At 36.2% G+C, this 22,459-nt stretch overlaps 1 protein-coding gene across 2 annotated transcripts in view; it reads right to left on the reverse strand.

The window, feature by feature from the left end:
- Nucleotides 1–22,459, reverse strand: part of stau2 (staufen double-stranded RNA binding protein 2) — a 123,505-nt gene that overhangs the window by 64,056 nt on the left and 36,990 nt on the right. For both annotated transcript variants that reach the window (XM_056254143.1, XM_056254142.1), the window contains 4 exons: nt 15,968–16,127; nt 9,663–9,770; nt 1,533–1,745; nt 148–285 (listed from right to left, as the gene is read on the reverse strand). In XM_056254143.1, coding sequence (XP_056110118.1) covers nt 148–285; nt 1,533–1,745; nt 9,663–9,770; nt 15,968–16,127 — 619 coding nt within the window. The remainder of the gene's footprint in view (nt 1–147; nt 286–1,532; nt 1,746–9,662; nt 9,771–15,967; nt 16,128–22,459) is intronic.

Raw genomic sequence — 22,459 nt, forward strand, 5'->3', positions numbered from 1 at the left:
CAGTCTTTCTGATTAAGACAGATTGCACAGTGGGAGGTTATCAGTGTTTGTGCAGGACTCCTCTGTCCTTCACTCCCCCCCCCCCCCCCCTCGGCCAAGTTTTTCTTTTACTTTATACCTCCTGAATCCCTCTCTTATTAAATGTACCTGCATGATGAATTCTCTACGGCGGGGCATTCCTCTCTCTGAAAGCAGCATATATTCGGGCTCCTTCTCCTTTTTGGCCTGTTGAATCTGAGCCAGTCTGCTAATAGGGTTCATGCCCTGTCCGTATTCTGGTCCTGTCTGAGAGAGAAATTGAGAATGAAAAAGAAAATGAGAATGAGGATGAGAGACACAGATAAAGCAGCAAAGGGACAGATGGATGGCTGGTTAATGTTCACGTCAGTAACCCTGTCAGGGGAATGACTAAAGAGTGAATGAGCGTGTGTGAATGAGTGACTGACTGAGTGAGCGGGCGAATGAGTGAGGCAATGAACATCTGTATGAATTAAAAGGCTCCAAAAATGTCTAGAATTTCAAAAGAGAACAGCCTGAATGAACAAAGAATTGTTCACCCAAAAAGGATTATTCTGTCATGATTTACTCTTCCTCATGTTGTTCAAAAACGGGTTTTCTGTGCAACACAAAAGCGAATTTCTGAACAACTTCCATTTCCATTAAAAAAAATTCAATGAATATGATGTTAATTTCACTGTTTGTCACAAAAAACTATCAAATGGTTTCAGAAGTTTCAGAATGTAGTATTATCATGTGGACCATTTTTATGACTTTTTGAGTTGACTCAATACTCATTTATTTTAATTATATAAAAGAGCAAACATTGTTTATCATATTTGAGTAAACTATTATTCCTTCAGGTTCTGTGTGTTGGTTGATCATCAGGCCTAACTTGAACCAAGGGATTAAATTCTACACTTGAGCAGCAGTTTTTTTTTAAATGTACTCTACCGTTCCAAAGTTTGTGGTCAGTACGATTAAGAAATTAATACTTTTATTCAGCAAGAATGCATTAACTTGATCAAAAGTGACAGTAAAGACATTTATAATGTTACAAAAGATTTCTATATCAAATAAATGCTGTTGTTTAGAACTTTATACTCATCAAATAATTCAGAAAAAAACAACTGTTTTCAACACATTAGAAATGTCTCTTAAGCACCAAATCATCATATTAAAATGATTTCTGAAGGATCATGTGACACTGAAGACTGGAGTAATGGCTGCTGAAAATCCAACTTGGTCATCACAGGAATAAATAAAACAGTTATTTTAAATTGTAATAATATTTCACAATATTACAGTTTTTTTACTGTATTTTTTAACACAAATCTCCATAAAGACAATTTAATATTGATAACAGAGTTTGTGCTTTATTCATTGATAGGGTTGTTGGTACAGTAGGTGTTTAATTTGTACGAAGGTACACATCTCATAATAAATTCATACAAGTCGAGTGAATTAAAAAGTCAATGTAATATTCCAGTTACATCGACCACTCAGGAATTAGTTCTGCTCCTAAATCTACCCACCTTTAATATGGTCTTGGGCCGCTTCTTGTAATGCACTTTGGGTTTCTCTACCACAGGAAGGACTGGCAGTGTCTTCAGTTCCTGTAAGATGGAAAGGGCTGCTCTCTTTTTGGAGAGTTTCTTACTATTCCCCTCACCCTCGGCCGAGAACTCCCCCACCGTCACACGTGTGAGGAAACTCTTCATGTGTGGGGGTCCACTCTCCTTCAGCACCTGAGGGCCACGTAAAGAACACGTTACCCAAGAGAACACACATGCATGCAGAAGTGGGAACAGCGGTTATTCAAGTCATGCTCTCTTTCTCTCTGCCCCTTAGGCCATGTCTCCTGCACGCTCTCTTCTTTCTGCCCTTTCTTTTCCTTTTCTTTTTCTCAGCAAAGGGGAATACTGCTAATTAGACTCACTGCATTCGAGCTGTCTGCTTTAACACCCGTATCAATAACTCATATGGGGAGAGAGACCACTGGAACTTAAGAGACTGCACCTGGTTCTTAAACACACACACACACAAAGCATGAATATATGAATATGAATGAATATGCATATGGAAGAATACAAATCAGAAGCACACACATTAATGCAGACTTAATGACATTTTAGGCTTATGAACAAGAATCTAGCTGATTTATTTTTTTGCAAGACAAAAATGTTATATCTTATTTAAAATGCATATTTTATTATTGTTTCTTTAATACATAAAATGTTTTGTTATACATGTTTAATATTAAAACTTTATATTTTTACTTAAAAAAAATATCAGTGTTGTTATTGTTAACTACAACTATTAAACTACAACTATTACTATTATTTTCATTAAATGAAATACAGATGAATTAATTAATTTCAATATTAGAAGAAAAACTAAAATTGAAAACTGAATAAAATAATTAGGACAAAAATTACTAAACCTGACATAAAAATAAGTTAACCCTAAATATAGAAATATTTAAAAAAACAAAAACAAAAAAAAACAAGACTAATAAAAATGACAAATGCACTTAACAAAATTACTCAAATTTAAAAAAAATTTTAAAACTGACCATTTTAAAATGAACACCAATTCAAAATAATAATAAATACTATAATAGTATATAAATACTAAAAAATATATATATATTAGCAATTGTTTTATGGCAGATCAGAGTTGATTTTATTTCCAACCAATCAAACTGCATTTCTGCGTTTTCCAATTTTGTGCTGACTGTTCAAACTCTGTTCTGCAACTACTATTCATTTCTCACGAATGCATGTCGTGAGAAACCCAAATTTAATGTAATGCACATGTAATCGTATTTACTTCCTGTGACATCATCAAGATGGTCAACAGAACAGGTGAGCTGCTCTGAGCTCTTTAAGAGCAACACTGGGGGGATTGAGTTTCACACAGCTGAGGGTGGGCCTCTATGTGCTCAGTCAGAACTGAAAGTTATCCGTCTCCAGAGACTCCCTCCTCACATCCTCTCTTCACACACATGACCATTTTGGCATCCATACAAACATGTGACTCTGCAGTGAAACAGGCTCAGCTGAGAGCCTATTCAAATACAGTGGCAAACTTCAATAAGCTTCATGACGCTTGGATGCCCGTGCCATTTCAAACCACGCACAATGCCTTAAAGGGATAGTTCATCGAAAAAATTGTTCATCCATGGACATTGTCATTATTAATCACCATCAATTTTGTACACTGTTAATTTTTTCCATGCAAAACAAAAGGAGACATTTTATGAATGTTCCGCAGCTTGAAAAAAGTACCACAAAGTAGGTCCATATCACTCAAACTAGTCTTCTGAAGCCATATGATGATATGGACAGACAGAAATTTTACTGGAAATTTAAAACAAATCAATCAAAATAATCAAAAAGTAAGTCATTTTTAAAAATTAGAGCCAAAAAAATAAAATAATAAATAAATAAATATAAACAAAAATAAAATAAACAAATTATTTTTGTTTTTGTTTATATTTATTTATTCATTTTAATAAATAAATTATTTACATTAATTTGGAGAGTAATGTTTTTAATCGTGATTGTGACAGCACTATATATATAGAGAGTGATGAGAATATATAGAGAATACATATAGAGTGATGTCACTAATCACTATACCGATTAAAAACATTGGAGTTTTTAATATTTTTATATTGAAATAATTTCACAGTTAATCTCCAAATTAATGTAGAAACAACTTAAAGACAGTACATTTTAATTATTTATTAATGAAAGCCAGAATCAAACGATCCTAATACTGAAATTGATTCTTATTATTTTTTTTACATTATTGATAGACATTCAACATCACATTACAGTATAAATGAAAGCTAGCAATTTCAACATTTATTAAGCTTTAAAAAAATAAAAACTTTTCATTTAAGTGAACTTAAAACAATCTTCACATAAACCCGTTATAATACATTTCCTATTTACCTGTGGCCTTCCTACCTTTCTAACAGGTAGGAAATATACAGAAATTGAATAAAGTTATCAAATACTTTACAGTCTTAAATTCTAAATTATATTAAAGTAGTAGTATGCGCACATCCAGAAAACTTTAGGAAGGTGCGCAATCAAATGAAGCACTTCAGAGTATCGGCACACTGCCACTGCTGCTTGCAAAGGATTCATTTATTGAACAACGTTTCGACCTAAAGGTTGGAGGCCTGACGTAGACATTGGTGTTGTACAGACGTTATGTAAGTCCTTTAAGACTGCTCAAAATGGGCATTTTGGCATAATTGTGTGTGTTATGTAATGTTACATATTCATAGTACAATGGTATAAAATGGAGAAACTATAAGTGAATGAAGAAAACTATAAATATGGGCTGTGTTGATGGTACTTTTATGGTGCTTTTTGATCTCTACCGCCTCAGTTCCCATTCACTGTCATCCTTAGTGTTCCACAGAGGAAAGAAAATCATCCGGGTTTCAAACAACATGAGGGTGAGTAAATGATGAAAGAAATGTCATTTCTGGGAGAACTCTATCTTTAAAGCTCAAGACAGTTATTATGAATGATTGGAAGTATAGACAAACATCATTAATCTTCATCTGTACGCTTCTAGTCCTCAACAATCTGGGCTTTCATCTGAAGATGGCCAGGAACTGAGAAACACAAGAGAGCACTGTGCATTTCCCGCACACTTGACAGAGCGGCATAACCCAATATTTACTAGGCCTTGATGTGGAATGCATTTGATCATCACACTTAGATGTTACATAAGTATTGAGAATTCCTCCGGGTGAGCATCACTCTATAACGAAATGACGAAATTCTGCTATACTTCCCTCTTGGAAATATCATGATATCGTTTTAAGCTCTCTTGCGAGGATGAGGTGTGGGGAGGAAGGAAAAGGGCTTAAAGCTGCAAGTTCGTCACTGAGGGAACTCCCACATGGTCTAGTCCATGGGCTGAGAGTGGAGATTTATCTAGGACGGCACTAAGTTACGTAGATCAAAACTATACTCACAGTCTCTGATTATACAACTAACTCAATTCAGCTAGAAAAGGGACAAAAGTTTTTTGAAAATGAGACCAAAACTCCAATGAGATGTGACCTTCTCTGAGATTCTCCTTGATAAAAATTTTTCTGAAATAACACAAATAACTTAAATGCAGATAACTGCTTGAGTACCAAAATAAGGCATAAAGCTATTTATGTCATTTCAATGTAATGGAACTACCTATTGTGTAAAACAATGGAAGACTTGGAAACTTATATTATTTTTACACTTATTATTTTTTGCAAATTCTGTTACAAATTACACAATCAAAAGCACAATCTCCGGGTGAAAAAATAGGCAAGAATGTCACATAAAGGGGACAGTTCATGCAAAAATGAAATTTCTGTCATCATTTCTTCACTCTCATATCTTTCCAAACCTTTTCTTTCTTTCTGTGTGACACAAAAAAAGATATTTTGAAATACGTCTCAGTGCTTTTTTGTTTGTACAATGCAAGCCAATGGGGACCCCATTGACTTCCATTATATGGACAAAAACAGTTGAAACATTCTTCAAAATATCTCGTTTCCACAGAGAGAAAGTCATGCAGGTTTAGAATGAGTGTGAGTAAATGACAACAATTACATTTTTTGGATGAACTGTCCTTTTATATCTTATTTTGCACTCGTTTTATTAGATGGGTTTAACAAAAATCAGTTGTTAGTGAGCACAAGCGGAGGTAACTAACTACACCAAGAAGTCCAAACAGGCCTTGCAACTCTCAAGTTGGCCTCCTGACACAGTTTCCAAAGCAGCTATATAACACTAAGGTAGGTGGGCGGCAGTTTCATCCGGTGAATAAGCCTCATCGGGTGAACGAGGACTGTGAGGAGGTCTTGGCACTGGAGCCCGACTCTCTTCATGGCGGCAGACGATGTTGTGTTGTCTACAACAGATGATATGGCATCCTCAGGCAGCGATGGGGTTTCAGCAAGTGTTTGATTCTTGTGTCTGATGGTGGCCAGTTCCTCTGTCTGCGCTCCAGTCTCGCATGGCTGGCAACGGAGATCAAGTTGTAGGAAGGAATCGCTGTAACATGAGGTTGATCATTCTTCATCCCCTCCATGGATGCCAGGGGAGATATGGTATTAGTGAGATCGCCGTGTCCTCAGCCTGGTGAAAAGGCAGGATACCAGGCCAGGGTGGGACAATGACAAGGACTGATATAATGAAGAAAAGCTCTTTTGTGTGGATTGTTGATGTGTGTTCCCTGAGGGAAAATACTTATGTACTCGATGGGTGGTTCTTGGCACGGGTTTCCACTCTTGTAAGGCGTCGTCCATGACAGAAACTGTGATTAATGCATTTGCCTTTTGAAGTTGGCATCTGTTTGATATCGCTTGACACTGACAAGGTGAAGGTGTGTAGATTACCGAGTGGTCCTTCATAAGGGGACCGATGAGGCACTGTTCTGGTTGACCTAAGTCCATTCCAAACCTGTATGACTTTTTTTCTTCTGTTTCTGTTAGGACTGCACAATTACTCAAAATAAAATCAAAATCACAATATGCCTTCGTGTGATTAAGTATATATTAAGTATATGCGCTGCACATTTCAGAGTGAAGCGTGGCACTGTGGTAATTTACACATGAGCAGCTCATGATCCAGTGTTTTCAGTGCCTCAGAGTGGCTCAGTATGCAGTAAATGCTCTACCAAAATGTAAATTGATGGTTTAACATTTGAAAATTAATAATTAAGACAACCATAAATAATAGTAATTTTACAGTTGTACTGGAAGGAAGGAAGGAAGGAAGGAAGGAAGGAAGGAAGGAAGGAAGGAAGGAAGGAAGGAAGGAAGGAAGGAAGGAAGGAAGGAAGGAAGGAAGGAAGGAAGGAAGGAAGGAAGGAAGGAAGGAAGGAAGGAAGGAAGGAAGGAAGGAAGGAAGGAAGGAAGGAAGGACAAAAATATCTTCTATGATGTTCCTCAGAAAGAAAGTCACACAGTTTTAGAACAACATTAGGGTGAGAAAACGATGAACGACTTTTATTTTTTGGGTTATTTAAAAGCTTTCATGTAGATGTGTCTCACATCTTTGAACAACAAATGATTGTCTTCATGATTTCTTTCTCGCACAGTAACACTGTAATATTCCGTGTTTGTATGCTAATTGAATCAGGATCAAAAACATTTCCATTCCTACAAATAGCGAGGGAGAAAATTCCTGAAATGATCTAACAAGGTTGAAACCAGTCCAGGCTCTCACAGATGACTTAGTCAAAACTTTAAAGAAAGAAAGAAAAAGAAAAAGCTACAGTGTGTCCAAATGCAGTTAGATTGGGGTCCCCAGATGAAACAAATTGCATGCAAGTACAAGGGATTCTTGGAGAATATACGTCAGGAAGATTCTAGTTAACCAAAGCCAAGCATATGATTGCAGATTATGAAGTTGGAGACAGCCATGGAAAATCATTTAAGAGAAACATGGATGCAGTAGTATTGAGGCTATAGAGCTCCTCAGACTTCTTCCAGTGTTGAATGTAGAGGTGTGTGTTGATTTGAAGTGTCATTGATGCAGCTCTTTAATGAAATGCTGATTTTGAATGTTGTCCAAATCGATCTCCTTCCCACAATAAATGCTTTTAAGTGTTAAAGCAATTGCAATTACTGGATTTAACTGATGCTGACAGAGCTTGACCAAGAATAGCCTTTTAATATAATCACTTTCCCACTTTATCCTCTTTACTTGAAGCTAGTAATTTTCAATTTATCGATTGAATGGATATCCAAGTATATTCTGATGGATGAATTTGATTAAATTGGAATAAACACTTGAAGGGCAAGGAAAAAAAACCATTGAGACGACTTTCTATTTTAAGCCATTATAGGCATTCTCCCAACACAAAGCCTGCTCCAAAAGTTTCAAGGTACCTTCTTTTAGATGTCTAAGGCAGCATTGCATACATCATACAGTGAGCAATCCCAGAAGGACAGTCTATGGCGTATGCTCCATGGATACGGGATTCCACAACAGATCATTCTTCTTATCAAGTGTTTCCACACTAACTACACATGCAAACTAGGAAGCAGCAATCACAGTTTCGAAGAAATGTCAGCAATGCTCTTCAACATGACCATTGACTAGGTGATGCAACAGACAACCAAAGACCAACCAAGAGGCATCAGATGGACTCTCTTCTCAACACTGGAAGATCTTACAGTGTTCCAAATGTTTTGTTACTCCTCTTTTAAGGTTGCCCTTAGCTTTGCTGCTCTTATTTCTGTTTTATGTGTTATGCAAGCGTTATTTTTCTTTATATGGCTGTTCTGTAAAGCGCTTTGGTCAGCCTAGTGGCTGTTTTAAATGTGCTATATAAATAAAGAGAACTTGAAGATCTTGACTTGGCGCTGCTTTCACATACACAACCAGCACATGCAGGAGAAAACTTAGCACATAGTCTTAGCACCTTAGCATATAGGCTTGAAGATCAGCAAGAAGAAAACAGAGGTGATGACAATGAACACCCCCCAACCCCTCACCAGTCCAAGTAGAACCACAACTTAAAAGTATATTTACCTGGGCAGCACCATTCGACACGACAGAGGAGGCAGTGACATCAAGAACAGTCTCAGCAAAGCCAGAAACACCTTTAGTATGTTAAACAAGGTCCACACAATATAGCATCCACAATAAAATGAGACAGTACCAGAGGTGCGTCCTTTCCAACCTACTTTGAGGCTAGGAAAGTTAGAGAATGACAAAGAACAACCTTACTAAATTGTCCACACAAAGAACTTCCGGAGAATTCTGCAAATCTTTTGGCCCAAAACCATCTCTAAACAACAACTATTTGCCCGGTGCAAGCTAAAAAATATAGACACATTTATCATGAGAAGGCGAAGGAGATGGATTGGACAAGTCATACGGAGGGAACAATAGCCTGGATTGCCCTCTTCTGGACACCAAAGGGGAAACGAAAGAGAGGAAGAACCCAAGAACACCTGGCGTCAAACAGTGGAAGCAGAACTGAAGGCCCTGGACCACACCTGGGGTACCATCCAGAAGCTGGCCCAAAACAGACAGAAGTGGCAAACCTTTGTTGCTGCCCTACATGCCATTGGGCATAAAGGGCCCTGAAGACTGTGGTCACATGGACTATTTTAACGATGTCTTCACTACCTTTCTGACCATTAAAAATGGCTAGAAAGCTCTCGGATTTCACCAAAAATACAGGATTGGAACGACATGAGGGTAAGTAATTAATCACAGAAATGTAATTTTTGGGTGAACTAACCCTTTAATGCCAGGAATGCTAATACGTTTGAAGTTGCTGCATATGAAGAATGTTTCAAATCAGGTTAAATTGCAATAAGGATGTTTTCTTAGAGGTCAGCTACCCATGTAGGAAGCTAACTATCTTTTGGAATTACTTTCAGCTTAACTGGCTTTGATTCCAAAGAACTAGCAATAACATATGACACTTAGGTTATATTCAGCTGTCTGGCTGAGAAAAAGGGTAAGTGTCAAAAGCGTACAACTGTTTTAGAGTACAAAGAATAAGAAAAAGGTTAATGGGCTGAATAGGGTCATTAGAGCTGGGAATAACCTTGCTATGAAAATTATAGTTGAAATTTCCTGATGAGTGTTACATTTCTTTATATTCTCAATTAAATTAGCTTAGTTTACCTCAAAACTAACAGGAAGGTTCCTCTTCAGGGCGATCTCATAGACCAGACTGATCTCGGATTTACTTGCATCGCTGTTTTCCTCCGTTTCTTTCTTCTCCTCTGAACACTGAAAGGGTGAAACACAAAACAGACCAACTAGATGAATGCGGTTACATTTTATTCAGTATATCCACTTTCATTTTAACATAAAAGCAGTTGCAGCCATTCGTAACTTAAATTTGCAAGGCTTACTTTATTATCCGCTTAGTTATTTTAGCAGAACAAAAACAGTGAATTATGCTGCTTGATATTGCTACCTGGTATTTGTTATCATAATTGTAAAAATTTATTAAAACATTTATTAGCATAATTTATTATTATTGATAACTTATTGTAAATCATTAACGTGTTGATTTGTAATGCAAATAGTTTTACAGTTTACAGCACACTATTATTCTTCTAGTAATGTACCTATAGAGACTAATACATCAGAGACTAAATAAGTCTCACACATTCACAGAAAACAGCTTACTTCCGAGTTAGGGTCACGGATAATTGTATATTACTTTGATTTGACAGAAAAACACGTTAGACCAACACAATTCCCCCTATTGGTCTAGTAACAGAGGTGTCTGAACTATTCTTATTCAACAATGTTGCGGATTTGCTAGCACAAATAAATTATGCATTTAGGTTTACCGTTTTTCTGTTGGCTGGCTTTATTTAATCACAAGTTTGTTTGAAAATCTTTTTACCTAATGTTTGATTAAAAAGGAAGTACATTTATAATATTTGTATGTAAAACTTAAATTAATTTTTTATTTAATTTTTAATAAGAACAAAACAATTTACATACAAGAGTACATATTACCATACATGTCAGGGGTAAAGAAGAAAAAAAAGAAAGAGAAAAGAAAGGGATTTTACAGAAAAAAAGTTGTACCTGTCAAACAGCTGTGTAGGTTTCCTAGCTTTTAGGTTTTTACTTTTGGATATAGTTTCTAAATATATTTTAACATAAATTTTTAAATGTTCAAAATTTGGTATTTTTTCATTCCATTTGACTTTATGAATGTAGTAACGGGCAATTATAACAATTCAATCAAATATAAACAAAAGATTTTTATCACCCTCAAATGAAAAACATTTTAACATAACATCAATTTCAAAGTTAACAAGAGTCATAACTTTTCTTTGCAAGTAATTACGGAGTTCTTTCCAAAACATTTGGGCCAAACTTGGTATGTATCTTGGTATTTGGGCCAAATGTATATGCATATTTGTATGAAATAATTTGTTGAACAAGAAATCTGTACTAGTCTGTAGTAGAAATCTGCCTTCACAATAATTTAGCTAAAGGCGCAGCTAACATCACACATTTTGATTTATTCACTTCCATTCATATGCATTTGAATGCTCGAGACCGGAAACTCAAGTTCATGTGAGGAAGGTTTACATTTTGCTGCATTACAAAGTTTAAGTTTGGTGAACTCTAACCTGTGGATTCATGAATATGTGACCAATAGAAGATCGATATGTCACAGCGTGACATCTTGGCTGAATTAAAAGAACACAAACTTTAAAGCTGAAAGTTTGCAGAGCTGCAGGAAAGTGGAGTAGATTGTACATTCCTGCATTCTGGATTTTTAAGTATTTGTTATATGCTGAATTTATGTGTTTTTTTAATAAGACACCGCAGAGCAATTTTTCATGCTCTAAGTCTAGTGTGACCACATTTTGCATTAGTGAATACAAAAATAGCTTAAAGCAGCATTACAACATTTAACAATTATTATTATTACATTTTGAGAGAACTCACAAATCTCAATGCATTACATCGCCTTGATTTGATTATCTTTTCTCAACAATCCCTTTATTACGGTACACCGATTTCTGTCACTGACCTCAATTCAGCCTCAAACCTACAGTACATTGCACCCTCTAACAGAATGAAGACCTGCCAGGTAGACCTTAAGAACAGGCTGTATGATCTCAGACCTGATGGTGAGTCTGCTTCAACGCATGACTGCAGTTTCTCATGTAACTGCTGAAAATAGATGCTTCTGGTTTTGTTAAACAGTTGAGATTATGGAGGTTTTTGTGAGAAGAAAAAGCTTTCAAACTGATCCAAAAGCAGTTCCCCTTAGTTCCGATTTATATCTTATCAACTATAAAAGGAGCTGCAATAGTACGCTCACAAAAGTTCCAAAGAGTGACTTTTAATATGATCCCTGCCGCATATTATCTTGGTCACCTCCATTACAGTACTGACATTTCTTTTCAGAATCAAGAGTGTGTTCTCATGTAATCCATGAACAGGAGTGTGTGATCTAAGAGCGCTCGATCAAGTTGTGCTTTTTCGTAGACATTTAATACTGTGTTCTCACTGTCGTCCTTATAGCGATCACACGGCATGATGTCATTGTTCGTTTCCTTCAAACGCCTGTTAATGGTGTCTGGGATGAAGAGACATCAGGTGGTCTGGAGAGTGTGAGACTTTGTATTACAGACTGTGAAGGTTTGTTTGTGTGCCCTTCAACTGATCTGACAGGGCACAAGCTACATTTGATGTGTTATATCAATGCGCTGTGTGTTATAATGGTCCAACAGCAGAGAGATTTGCTAAAATATCAGTTTACAAACTCAAAGTCATGGTACTTTTTATAAGATTTGGAGTTACATATTTAAAGGTCTGTATCAAACACAAAAGTAGTAAAAGATTTGCACAACAAAGTAGTAGTAGTAGAAAAGTAGTAGAAAAATGTCGAGTATAACAATTTCCATAAATTCTACCAAACATTAAGATTTTATTTTCATTTGAATTATTTGCCATGATTCTTCTAGGCCTTTCGACATTCTCCAGGATCGTGGGAAGAACCCAGTAAAAAAAAACTGTCACAATTTATGCATAGCGTCAGATTAACACAAATAAAAATGTATGCTTGTGTGTAATAAATAAACAATAATAACAATTTTCTATTATTATTATTAGCTAATAATGGCTATTAAATTAGGACCATAGATGTAGAAATATTTAAAAATATTACTTTTTGAGAACCTCTCACAGCTATAAGGTCCTAATAAAAGTTGGGCAATGAAGACTACAAAAAGTTGCATATAGTGTCAAGCAAACACTACAAGTAAAATAAATAAATCTGTAACATTAGTATTATAATTATTATCATCAGTTTAGGATATATACTGTAATACATCAGGATCACAGATGCAGAAATATTTTTAAAAAGATAACTTTTTGAGATCCTCTCACAGCTTATAAATGTCCTTATAAAAGTCAGTTGTTGGAGCTATTTTACGACATAGAATAGCAAAAAAAAAAAAAAAGCAAGAAAAAAAGTAGCCCCAACACGAACCCTTTAGGTGCGCAAATTATTCTCATATTTTTGATTTAACACACAGATTTGTTCATTTTGGATGCACACATGTCGTATATTTTTTTAAATACATTTGAACCAATAAAGCTGAGCCTCATTTCTTTTTTTACTAAAATAACAAACCATTAGTGTTTGATTTAAAACAAATGTCTTCCAAACATCATTTAGGCTCTTCTGCTAAATAGGGCAAATTGAAAATCAACATCTCTGATGGATTAATCATCCGCTTCTCTTTGAAAACCCTTCAAATCCACATTTCTGTCAGCATCTCTTCATCGGAGAGATTTCCTGCTTACAGTGAGTGTGCGGTCACTGTTCCCATGATAACCACTGGACGAAAACCTTCAATCAGACTTGAACGAAACTAAGGAGCTTCCCAATGTCTGTTTACTAACTATTCAGAGCTGTGCTGACTGTAGTGTGGTGGTGTTTATTCCCTCGACAACTCTGGCATGAGCTCAGTTGCCTGTTAGCACATGGTAAACAATTGGCTTTACGAGTTCAAGAGCATGTTAAGAGGAAGGAAAACATGGTGTAGACAATAAAAATCAGCTGAGCCACAAATAACACTGACTGAAACTGACTAATAATAGCATAAGGGTTCTTTATTTAAGGGTCCGTTTACCCAGCAACAATGTGCTAAAACGGAAAAGTTTTTCACGTACAGACAACAATGTAGTCAAAACGATCCGAATCTGCAAGGATGACTAAAAACGCTGTATTTCATGCCAGGCTTAGCAGTTGGCGATGTCCCTTTGTAAAGCAACACTACACGTCTATAGACTGAACATGTAACACGGATGCACATGACTACGGTTGGGAATCGAAAATCAATTCCAATTCTGGAATCGGATACGTAAGATCGGGAATTGGATACTTGTTATAAAATGTAAATTTAAATTCCTCTTATCGATTCCCTTGTGTGCATGTTATTATGACTTTAAACCATTCAAGTGCAAGAAGACCCACACACATCCAAAGCGCATGTACAGAACAAATTATTTTAATGAGATTTTAAACCAATCAAGCGCAAGATGACTCGAGTGCCGTTTTCTGTGCACACACAGAAAGACGTCTCTCATACTGTATAGTGTGCGATACTGAACAGAGTTTTCTTCCACAAATAAACGCAGAAATATATCAGAATATTATCGTAAACGTAAACAGTTGACAAAGAAAACGCATAACAGTATATTGAGTCCATGCAGCTGTTGAAGTGACAGCAGCCTAATATTCCTGCTGCCGTCTCTATACAATCAAACAACAGATTGTGAAGTTGTTGTTTTTTTATCTTATTGGAATCGAAATTAGGAATTGATAAGAATTGGAATTGATAAGCAGTTAAGTCAAACGATTCAAACTATACCCAACTCTACACATGACATCAATGCTTTCACAAATTTGCATTTTTGTAGTTTACAAGGAGACTGATATAACGGTATTGTGGTATTGTTTTCAAAAACGTGGACAAAAATATTACTGCATAGTTGCAGCGTGTCAGTAAATAAATAAAAAATGTATAATTCGTATATTAATAATCATAATAATCATAATATCAGTTTACAACAAATAATTAGTCAGGACCACAGATGTAGAAATATTTTTAAAATAATACTTATTGAGAAGCTGTATAATCTATATAAGAATCTGTTGATAAAACTATATTACACTGATTCTCATTGACCGATAACTGTGTAAGTGTCAGAAAAGATTGGAAATATGCGCGTACACATACATATGCTCTTATTCTTGTTCTAATGTCAATAAATCTGGATTATTCTAAATGAGGGAGCATGTACACACATTTACTGATTTAAAAAAGTAAAGATAGTAAAGATGTGCGCACAAATACGTGTGAATTGTGTGTGTTTGTTTGTGTGAGCATGATACTCATCCTCGAGGTTTGAGATCTGGTACAGGAGTGAGGAGACATGCAGACGAACACAGTTTTGCCCTGAGGTGTGCACAGGTATGGTGTGTATCAATTTGTAAAGCAATGCACGGAAAAGGTGTCTGACAAAGCCCTCATTATGGAGACAGAAGGGGGACAAGACCAAACAAGAGAGGCGCCACTACGGTTTAAATAACCTTGGTCGATGCCAGGCATTTGGGGCACAATGTGATATGATTTCCGGTGGGAGAAATTTGTATTTTGAAGGATAGCCTGAAGCTAAAGTTCAGAGGAGATGTTGTGAACATTGACGGATGATGAGGAAACAGGACAGTCGTGTCATCTTGAATTTCATCAGCCTGAATATCACTTTTACCTAACAAGAGTTTATGATTATTCAAAGCATGATAGCCTTTCAAGTGCACAGACTGAAACACAGGAAACTGGAAACCACATAAAATGTCTGAGACCATTAGTTAAAATGCATCAAAGTGTACACTTTTAAAAATGAATGTTCAAATATAATAATAAAAAAAAGAAAATCCCCAAGTGAGATAGTACATTTACTATCTCACCAAGGCTGCATTTATTTAATAAAAAATACATAGTAAAAACAATGTTACCACAATGAACATGTTATCACAATTTAAAATCAGTGATTCAAATTTTCTTCAGTCACATGAAATCTTCAAATTTGCTGACTTGGTGCTCATGAAATATTTCTTATTACCATCAATGTTGAAAACAGTTGTGCTGATTTATATTTTTGTGGAATACATTTTATTTCAGGATTCTGGTAAATAGAAAGTTCAAAAGAATTGCATTTATTATTTTAACATAAAAAAAAATTACTGTCATTTTTGATTAATTGTATGCATTATTTCTAAATTAAAGCATTACTTTCTTCAAAAAAAATTAATTTCCTTTAAAAACGCTTGAATTGTAGTGTCTGTAAGATTTCTTTAAGATGCTATGTGAAATTAACAAGAGGTTTGATTGCAAGGCTGTGTCGTGTGTGATCTGTTTGGTGGGACAGGTTACCTGAGTTGGTCTTTCTGGAATGGGTTCGTTCTTCAGGGCCTGAAGGGCTTTCATGGCCGCATTGTGTCGGGCAGCTTGGCGTGTCCGCCCCTCTCCGATAAACTCGTTGCTCCCCACTGTCAGCTGCACATAAAATACCTTAGGCACTGGGTAATGGTACCTAGGTTTGGGAGAGGGCCAAGAGACAGAGAAGGAAAGGTTGAGTGAAAGAGAAAAAGGCAGGTAAAAGGGGAAAAAAGCCCTTTGATTTATAAGAGGATTATCTTATCGAAACTTGGCAGTTTTATGACTGTGCAAGCTCTATAATGGAAATGATAAAAGAGCAACCAGGATGGAATTGAATTAAACATGCCAGTTGCTAATTGGGAGGAATGACGGGAAAAACACGACTTGTGACGGAAAGGAAGAAGCTAAATAAATATAAGGATTTCTTTTCCTGGTCATGCTATCAAGGTAAATATCAAGGGTGCAGCACTATTAAAATTCCAGCCGATGAGATAATATAATTCCTGTCATGGCCATTGATCAATAAATGGCATATATACAATCTATCATTAAAATTCCATACGATTTTGTCTAAATAAATTAAAGGCATGACGACAGTATAACACTTGTAAAACTTATCCTACTTTGAATGTTTATTTAATAAAAAATATAAATAAATATTACTTTTTTTTAAATAAAAATGTGTTACAAATTAGACATTTGTATTAGAAAGAGAAAAAATGAAATATTTATAAACACAATATTTCTTAGTTTTAAATTATTCGAAATCCTAATCCTCGCACTGTATGGATAAACATACCAAAAACAATTAGTAAAAATAGATAACGGACCTTAATAAGTTTGCAGTAGAGCTGCACGATCCTGGATAAATTGAGAATCGTGATTGGTTTTGCTTAAAATAGAAATTCTGAATAGACAACTAAACAAAATAACATGTAATTTACTGTTCTGACAAAATGTTAATTGCTGCAGACTATTTTAAAAATATGAAGTTGAATTATTTTAAAAGGTACACTATGTAACTTTTGGCGCTGTAGCAGTTAATAAACAAAACTGCATGCGGAAGAACATTGTAGCCGGATCTACTTCTCTGTTTATGTAAATGACGAGTCACACAGGAACTGGGCTACTCGTTGTCTCAGTCGAAATAGTCAGAATATAAACACTTATTATAGGCGTACCGTAATGATTCAGGATAAGACAAAATCATGGTTTGGAAGATGGATTCATGATGTACTCGCTCATTATATAAATGTTGTAAATTGAGCAAAAAAAAAGTGACTTTGTTTAACTTGTCGCCACCTACTGTCCCAGTACTTCTGTGATCAAAACACTGATTCAGCGGCAGCGCCAACGCAGATTTGAATCTTCCACTGTAATCGTACTTGTCAAAGGCTTAATCGTTGACAAATCGTTGCCACTTAGGAATAAGATCGTGTGGATGTTTGAATTGAGATTTCGATCTTTTAAAGTCCCCCTGTAGTCAATAATTGTATCCCTTGAAACTCATCTTTGATCACCAAAATTACACATTTAAAAGTTTTTTCCCTGTAAAAGTGGATATTCAGTATGAAAAATGTACATTTATTTTGAGATTTGCTAAAGATCACATTTGTCCATGTAATTCAATCATTTGTTTACTTTAGGTGAGCGCAGATGACGGCAAAGGTAATATAAATGTAAAAATAGGGGAAGAATTCACAATTAAATAAATAAAATTGGCCGATACATTTCCAGTATTAAAAAAAACAGCATGAGGCAACAGTCGAGGACATCCTTCTGAATGTGTACAACGGTGCACAACTGAGGTCTAGTTGAGCATCGTGACCCATTCTTGCTATGCATGCAGTCATATCGTACGTTATTATGTACCCGCTTCAATCCGCTGTCACGGAGCTCCAATGAAGTAAGTGTCTAAAGACACAAAGGCTGATGGGAGTGGTGTACAAAGCTTTAAAACAACTAGAGAAAAGGCAGATTTATTTCTGAGGTGGAACCCGAACAATATTGGTAGAGTAATAAATGGTGAAATTAAAGGGCCCTTCTTCCATGGGGTCAATGACATAACAATGAGTTGGTGAAATAATGACTCCCATTGGCTCCAAGCGAAGGAGCACAGAACAAAAGCAGCTTCACATATATCCAGCTTTCTTTATCTTAACTTTGGCTCACCCATGCAGGGCTGTCAGGCCGCTGTTCAGTGGGCAGATTTAAGGGTCTGTTTGCACTTTAAGGCCTTTATGAGGAACGGTACCGACTGACCTAGCGTCAGCTCTCCCCCTTCCCTCGCTGGGGAGAACCCATTCACACTCCTCTGTAGCGTCTGGGGACTAAATTGTGCTAAAAAGTAGCTGCTGCTTTCCAAAATCATCACGCTCTCACGGTTTTAGCTCTTATCAGCATTTGGGGAATTAAAAATGCATCAACAACAGTCATGAACAAGGTCAACATGTGTTGGATACATCAGATCATGGAAGTAAATGGTACATCTTGCTAAAGTCAACTCAACCCCTTTTGCTTTTACCATAATCTGATGCATTTCTGAGTGAAAGAATTATCAGAATCACACGGTAAGATATTTACACCAAGGCTGCATTTATTTGGTCAAAAATACAATAACATCGTGAAATACACTCACCGTATTTCACTTTATTAGGTAGGCTACACCTGTTCAACTACTAATTAATGCAAATATCTAATCAGCCAATCACAACTCAGTAGCAACTCAGAGCATTTAGACATGGTCTGTCTCTCAATTCCAAGAACGCAAAGTACGGACTTGCATTCATGATGAGACCGGTCTTGCAAGGCGACCTTGAAAGAACGAACTCAGAAGGATGCGAGGAAACAGAACGCATCTTTGTGAGAATTGAGATGTGCGGCGATCTTGCTGCTTAACTGAGCATAAGCAAATAGCGATTAAAGACCAAAGCACAATAAATACAACATAACATCACAAACAAATGTCACAACCTATTAAACATTTCTTTCATATTATTATAGACATTATTTTCATATAAGTTTATATCTTTTTTATTTTACCATTATGAGTACCATATGTGTTACCTATGCTGTCAATGTTAAGATTCTTTTTAATATGCCAATATAAATACTGCCGCTTTCTTAAGGTCTTTATCCCTTTATTAAAATTAAGCAAAAGAGACGGAGAAACGTTTACTTTCACGAGCTGTCACGTATTTCGAGCTTGCAGCGGGAATATCTTAAAGGGGATGTCTAATGCTATTTCATGCATTCTTACTTATTTACACGGTTAAAGAGTTGGATTCTCATGCTAAACACTGCCAAAGTTTTTAAAAAAAACAAGTTGGATGTATGATGGAGTATTTCTGTGCCAAATACACTCCTTCAAGATTCGCATAAGTAAAGTCAGAACGTTTTTTCGAGTATTGCCCTGAATGACGGCAGCGCAGCCTCTAGGAGCAGGGCTGTTTTCAGAAAGACTCTGTACAGCATATCTGTCTTTTATAAATCTGATAAAAACTAAAGACTCTTCGGAGATATGAAGAATGCAATCCTACTCTATATCAAGATTAACATGAGATTGCCAGAAACCAATCGTGTGTTATGTCCCCTTTAAGTGAAAGTTTCAGGCTTTTGTACTTCGACCGCCCGCAGCGTCTTCTGTGATTTTTAACGGTTCGATTCTCTCTGAAGTCTGCATTCGATGCATCTTCGATATCAAGAATACATCGGGGCACTTTCACGCGTCCTCTGTACTTGCGTTCTTGAGTATAGGAATTGAACTTCGATGGTTGATGATGACGTAGTACAAAAACACAAGGACGCAAGATCGCTAAAGAACGCATATTGAGAAACAGCCATGGTCAAGATTATCTGCTAAAGTTCAAAATCTGTGTGTGTTGCAACAAGGCAGCTTTCTGCTTCTTGCAAGCATAACCTTTTGAGGAGACGGCGGATTGCGAGCCATTCATTTGCCCCTCAGATTGCACTCTTGCATGATTACACTGCACGCTCACTCTAGTTCGTACCCCTACTTGTTTTGTTGAAGTCATCATCGGCTAAAACACATGCGCATGTTATTTTACTTCCTAAACAAGTGCGCGCACCAGTCCAAGTTGCTTTCACATTCATGCGAATCACACCACAGTTCCAGTTTATCCAAACTCAGACCACCTCCTACATGTAGTCTTGTAGTCTGTTTCGAACTAAACTGGCAGTGTGAAAGCACCCTGAACGTGGCTTGGTTGTTGGTGCCAGGCGTGCTGGTCTGAGTATTTCAGAAAAACTACTGGGATTTTCACGCACAACCACCTCGAAGTTTTACAGAGAATGGCCTGAAAAAGAGAAAATATCCAGTGAGCGGCAGTTCTGTGGGCGAAAATGCCTTGTTGATGCCAGAGGTCAGAGGAAAATGGCAAGACTGGTTTGAGCTGATAGAAAGGCAACAGTAACTCAAATAACCACTCTTTACAGCCGAGCATCTCTAAACTCACAACACATTGAACCATGAAGCAGATGGTCTACAGCAGAAGAAGACACATCGGTGCCACTCCTGTCAGCTAAGAACAGGAAACTGAGGCTACAATTCACAGAGGCGTAACAACAATTGGACAATAGAAGATTGGAAAAATGTTGCCTGGTTTGATGAGTCTTGATTTCGGCTGTGACCGAAAGATGGTAGGGTCAAAATTGGTTTGACAGACAATTTTTCAATGGTTCAGGCTGGTGCTGGTGTAATGGTATGGGGCATATTTTCTTGGCAGACTTTGGGTCCCTTAGTTCCAATTGAACATCATTTAAATGCCACAACCAACCAGAGTGTTGTTGCCGACAATGTCCACCCCCACAATTTACCCATCTTCTGATGGCTACTTCCAGCAGGATAACGTGCCGTGTCAAGCTCAAATCATCTCAAACTAATTTCTTGAACATAACAATGAGTTCACTATACTCAAATGCCCTCCACAGTCACCAGATCTCAATCCAATAGAGCACCTTTGGGATGTGGTGGAACTGGAGATTAGCATCATGGATGTGTAGCCAACGAATCTGCAGCAACTGTGTGATGCAATCGTGTCAATATAGACCAAAATCTCAGGAATGTTTCCAGCACAGTTTAATCTATGCAACAAAGAATTAAGGCAGTCCTGAAGGCAAAAGGTTTAACCCTACTAGCAAGGTGTGTCTAATAAAGTAAAAGTGAGAGTAATATTACAACTTAAAACCACTGTTTCTTCACTGTAACTTATTGCTGTGATTGCAAAGCTTAATTTTCAGCATCATTACTCTTCAGTGTTACATGATCCTTCAGAAATCAATCTAATATACTGATTTGGTGCTCAAGAAATATTTTGTTTAATCAATGTTGAAAACTGTTGTGCTGCTTAATATTTTTATACCGGGATACATTTTTTTCAGGATTCTTTGATGAATATAATTTATTTGAAATAGTAAGGGCATTTAAAAATGTAACAAAAGATTGAATGTCACTTTTGATAAATTTAATGCATCTTTTCTGAATATATATATATATATATATAAATAAAAGAAATCCTTAAAACTGACCACTAACTGACCACAAACCTTTGAACAGTACTGTACTTCTGTATAATAATGTAAAATGGGTTTTGAACAGATGACTTTAACATAAATGTTTATAATGTGAGATACAGTTGATGCGTGGTGAAACCTTGCAGGCAGAAAACAGCATCATTGGCCACTGTTAAGAGTCCCATGGTTAAAGGTTTTAACTTGTTTAAACTTGAAAAGAGGAAAAAAGTCTAAAACTGAAACAGACATGTGCAGTGTTCTGAATCATACTAAACTAAGGGTCATTTGATCTACATATACTTATCCGTAAATGTTCCGGTTATTTAGTTTCAGCTAATAGAGAACTTCCATTTCATTGTAGGGCTTGTGATATTAGATTTGATACCAATTGAAGCCATCTGGGAGATGTTGAAATCAAAGGGCATGCCAAAGCCACCAGGAAAGAAGAAAAGATAGTGTTACATGCATGATAATGAAACGCAGAACTATATCCCTGCCCAATAAAATTATATCATAATAATTCCACAATGGCTGAGTAACTAGTACAACCATATAAATCATGAATGTGGGTCTCTAAGACATTAAATATATCTGTATTTAATTCTGGAAATAATAAGCTCAGCACAAACCTTTATTTTAAACATGTTCTGTAAAAATCCAGTAAATAAAAGCATATGTTGAACATAAAATAATTGTATAATTTATTATAATAATAAATAATAATTTTATATGAACAAAATTGTAACTAATTTTAAACTTAAATTATATTTTAACCTGTTAACTATGACCCCCTTTTTTGAGCATAGATCTGACTTAAATGGTTGCAATTCAGGAATGCTTTGGAAAACAGTCCTAAAGTCAGCAGATTATTGCAGAAGTGAAAGCACTCATTCATTAATAACATATAATTTATGATGATAATAAACATATGTGATAGGGGGGAAAAGACTATAA

The sequence above is a fragment of the Rhinichthys klamathensis genome, unplaced genomic scaffold, assembly GCF_029890125.1.
Source record: "Rhinichthys klamathensis goyatoka isolate OS25496 unplaced genomic scaffold, OSU_Roscu_1.1 h1tg000110l_1, whole genome shotgun sequence".
NCBI lineage: Eukaryota > Metazoa > Chordata > Actinopteri > Cypriniformes > Leuciscidae > Rhinichthys > Rhinichthys klamathensis.